The sequence below is a fragment of the Coturnix japonica genome, chromosome 28 (genome assembly GCF_054131305.1).
Source record: "Coturnix japonica strain WE chromosome 28, WE-NBRP24, whole genome shotgun sequence".
Lineage (NCBI taxonomy): Eukaryota > Metazoa > Chordata > Aves > Galliformes > Phasianidae > Coturnix > Coturnix japonica.
Window position 1 is genome coordinate 8269595 of NC_140690.1, and position 4173 is coordinate 8273767.

The following is a 4173-nucleotide window of genomic DNA, read 5'->3' on the forward strand; positions in this document are numbered from 1 at the left end:
GGTTATGGAGTTGGATTACGCAAGTCACAATGGCAAGTATTATGTGCTTACCATGGTGAAAGCAAACACTGGGTGGCTTGACACATACACAGTACCCATACTACCACCTGAAACACCGCACTGAATCTTGAGAAGCAAGTCCTATGGTGACATGGCACCCAAGAAAGATATGAATCTGAAAATGAGACACAATTCAAACATTTCCTTATAAAAACAGTGGGTTTATCATATCCCCTACAGTGACCAGCTTCTGGTAAAATTGAACAATGGGTTGTTGAAAGCTATATTGAAAGCAATAGATGGTGGAACACTGAAGCACTGGGAGAAGCATTGGGCAGAAGCCACTTGGTTGCTCAGTATGAGAAGATCTGTCAATCATGAGGGTGCTAGCCAATCCAGCCCCCTGCACAATGTAGAGAGAGATAAGATCCCTGTAGTACATGTAAAGAACATGTTGGGAAAAGCTGTTTGGGTCCTTCCAGCCTCTGGAAAGGGCTAACCACTTGGTGAAATTTTTTTTGCCCAGGGACCTGGGAGCACTTGGTGGGTGATGCAGAAAGATGGGCATGTTCAATATGTACCACAAAGGAATTTGATGTTTGGGCAGTGCAGTCAGTAATTCTATGTATATATATGTAAATAGACCTGTGTGTGTCATACATTTTAATTTCTGTTTATTTATATGTATTTTAAGCATGATGTAGCGATGTAGAATAAGAGATGGAATGGCATGGTTTGGTAATATTTTTTCTATTGGTATTTCTCATCATATCATCATGTGGAGCACAGAGAAGAACTACATATCCCAGCGGACCTCAGTTTCAATTCGACTGTATTATATTGTGTAATCTTGCATCCCAACATCATAGTTAGTAAGGTAAGTCTTCCTCCTTAGATTGTTGCTGCTGCTCTGTTTGTTTCCCTGAGCCCAGCTCCCATCTCCCTACCCCCTTTCCCTTCCCATTTTTGGGGGGCAGGGAGCCCAAAAGCCTGCTAACCCCCTGTCACGGACATAGTTTGATCTAGATAACACCGTGACACTCTCCTGTATGGATGCTTCAATTCAGAACTCCCTTCGAAGCTCTTCCCACACTCAGGACACTTTCAGGGTCTCTCTTCCGTGTGGATGCACTGATGGCACTTCAAAGCACGCCTCGTGGCAAAGGTCTTCCCACACTCAGAGCACTTATATGGTCTCACTCCTGTGTGGATGCGCTGGTGCACCTTCAATTCATAGCTCCTTTTGAAGCTCTTCCCACACTCAGTGCACTTATATGGTTTCTCTCCTGTATGAATGCGCTGGTGCATCTTCAATTCATAGCTGCTTTTGAAGCCCTTCCCACACTCAGAGCACTTATATGGTCTCTCTCCTGTGTGGATGCGCTGGTGCCATTTCAATTCATAGCTGCTTTTGAAGCTCTTCCCACATTCATTGCACTTATATGGTCTCTCTCCTGTGTGGATGCGCTGGTGGCGCATCAAATATGAATGACGTTCGAAGCTCTTCCCACATTCAGTGCACTTAAATGGTCTCTCTCCTGTGTGGATGCGACGGTGGTAGGTAAGCTTGGAACTTTGTTTGAAGCTCTTCCCACAGTCAAGGCACTGAAATGGTCTCTCTCCTGTGTGGACGCGATGGTGGCAAGTGAGTCTGGAACTGCTTTTGAAGCTCTTCCCACACTCAGTGCACTTATATGGTCTCTCTCCTGTGTGGATGCGATGGTGGTACTTCAAAACAGAACTGCTTTTGAAGCTCATCCCACACTCAGAGCACTTATATGGTCTCTCTCCTGTGTGGACGCGATGGTGGTAAGAGAGGTTGGAATTATATTTGAAGCTCTTCCCACACTCAGTGCACTTATATGGTCTCTCTCCTGTGTGGACGCGATGGTGGTCAGAGAGGTTGGAATTATATTTGAAGCTCTTCCCACAATCAGTGCACTTATATGGTCTCTCTCCTCTGTGGACGCGATGGTGGCAAGTGAGTCTGGAACTGCTTTTGAAGCTCTTCCCACACTCAGTGCAATTATATGGTCTCTCTCCTGTGTGGACACGTTGGTGCCTTTTGAGTTCATAACTATCTTTGAAGTTCTTCCCACACTCAGCACACTTGTACATTCTCTCTCTTCTGTGGATACACTGCTGGGAAGTGAGGCTCCCAGTGTCCGTGAAATTCTTTCCACAATCAGAGCACTCGAAGGCTCTCTCTCCTGTGTACATGCACTGCTGGCCAGTGGGGTGGACTCTCCTTTTCATGCTCTCTGCAGAATCACACAACTCGTAATGCCTCTTTGCTGAGTGCATGCACTGGTGGTTAGTGATGCTGGAATCTGTTTTAAAGCTTTTCTCACACTCAGCGCACGGATTCTGCTTTTTCATCCGGCACGCATCCTTGCTCCTGGTTTCCTCAGGCTGCTTTGGACCTATGGTGAAGTCCACTGGGTTCCTCAATGTCATTCCCAGATGCGTTCCCAGGGGCTTCTTGATGTGCTCACCCTGACCTTGCTGCAGGCCTTCATGGGCATCCCTTCTGACTTCTTCCACATAGATGCGATCCCACTGTCTATCTGCTACACAACTTCTCTGCAGAACCTCCTTTGTATTTTTGATCCCATCAGCTGCTGTATAACAAAAGAAATGCAGCAATAGCACACGGTGCCCAAAATAAAACAAAGGCAGAGAAGGCTCTTACAGCCCCAACATTCCCCTTCCCTCCACCATCTCACCTGGAATGAGGTCTCCTGGCATGGCCTCAGGGCTACGCACATCTGGGATCCAGGGGTCTTCCCCACTTTCAAGCAGGGAGATCACCACGGGCTTGGGGCCTGGAAATGGAGCTTCAGGGAGAGAAACAGGGAACAAGAGAGCATTTCCCTCATTCTGGCACAGTGCCTGTTCAACAGCTCACTCTGTCTCCCTCCCCAAGGAGAAACCACCATTTGGGCCTGAATGACACCACGCCTACAGCTTCCCTTGGAGCAAAGAATGCTTTGACGTCTCTGAACATCATGAAGGGATATTTTTTCATTCAAATTAACTTTACAACAGCTTATTTATTTTCTTACAATCTACCAGAGGTCAAGGCATCAAAATGTTGACGGCAATTGCATGGAAAATCCTAAATTCCAAAGCTGTAACCAGGGAATCATCTGTGAGTTGGAGCTGGTGGCACCATGCAACACACAACACAAGGGCTGGTTTTCTCCCTCCTGGCTGATGCCTGCTTGCCAGCACTGACTCTGCAGCTTTGATCACAGTGCCGTGCATACTAATCCCTTCTGAAACTCATGCTTCTCAGTATCTCCTTTCTTGCTGGCACTGCTGTGTTAGTCAATATGTAGCTGCATGGCCATTATCCAAGGCCCGGCTTGCAGAGGCTCATTCTGCACAGCCAAAGGTGCCCTAACGAGGAGGAAAGGCAGACAAGCTCTCACCCAGCGAGGCCACGCACTGGTACGTCTCCAGCATCACGTCCCGGTAGAGCGCTCGCTGCGCAGGGTCCAGCAGCGCCCACTCCTCCCTGCTGAAATACACGGCCACCTCCTCAAAGCTCACGGGCTCCTGCAAGCAAAGAGGCTCCTTGCTGGGAACAGCCAAGGCCCAGACAAACAGCTCGCACAGGACAGAACCTCCCATCCCAGCCGCTTCTCTGTCCCCAGCACACACATGCTGCATGAGGGCATCTCCCTCTTCCCCTGCATTCACATCCCTGGCCATTTGGCCTCTCCTGCCTGCTTCCCCAACCCCTACCTCAGCTAGATGTGTTGCAGCCATTTGCTGCTCTCCTGCAGGCTGGGATGATCACGGCTGGAAGGCAGAAGTTGAACTGGAGCCTGCAGGGAGAAGAGAAATGGCAGGGGAGCTGTGAGAGAATGCAGCAGTCCCAGTCCCAGCTCAGCCCTTCTGCAGGGTGCTGCCTGGCCTTGCAGAGGAAGACAATGAGCTGCAGCACAGGAAACAGTCTGGCTCAAAGAGATGAACCGTCACAAAGCTGTCTCAAACTGGGAGGCTGAAACAACTGGTAGCTGACACTTAGTTCAACAGCCGAGACTGAGCCGGGGACTAAAGAGAAAGCAAGGCAAGGAGGCAGCCATATTACCCCAAATCAGGGAGCAGCCCAAGTGCCCCTCCAGCTCTGCTGCACAGCAGCAGGCTACACTGCAGGACCGCCCT

General features: G+C 49.1%; 1 protein-coding gene across 1 annotated transcript; it reads right to left on the reverse strand.

Moving 5' to 3' along the window:
• Nucleotides 1–659: 659 nt before the first annotated feature.
• Nucleotides 660–2873, reverse strand: LOC146756282 (uncharacterized). The gene is made up of 2 exons (XM_085524965.1): nucleotides 2727–2873; nucleotides 660–2621 (listed from the first exon to the last, which is right to left on the reverse strand). The coding sequence occupies exons 1-2, from the start codon at nucleotides 2746–2748 to the stop codon at nucleotides 1105–1107; spliced, it is 1539 nt and encodes a 512-aa protein (XP_085381091.1). The 5' UTR covers nucleotides 2749–2873; the 3' UTR covers nucleotides 660–1104.
• Nucleotides 2874–4173: the final 1300 nt, after the last annotated feature.

Coding starts and splice junctions, on each gene's coding strand:
- LOC146756282 (XM_085524965.1), bottom strand. CDS start 2,748: ATGCCAGGAGACCTCATTCCAG. Junction 2,622..2,726: donor GCCAGGAGACCTCATTCCAG/GTGAGATGGTGG, acceptor TTTGTTATACAG/CAGCTGATGGGATCAAAAAT.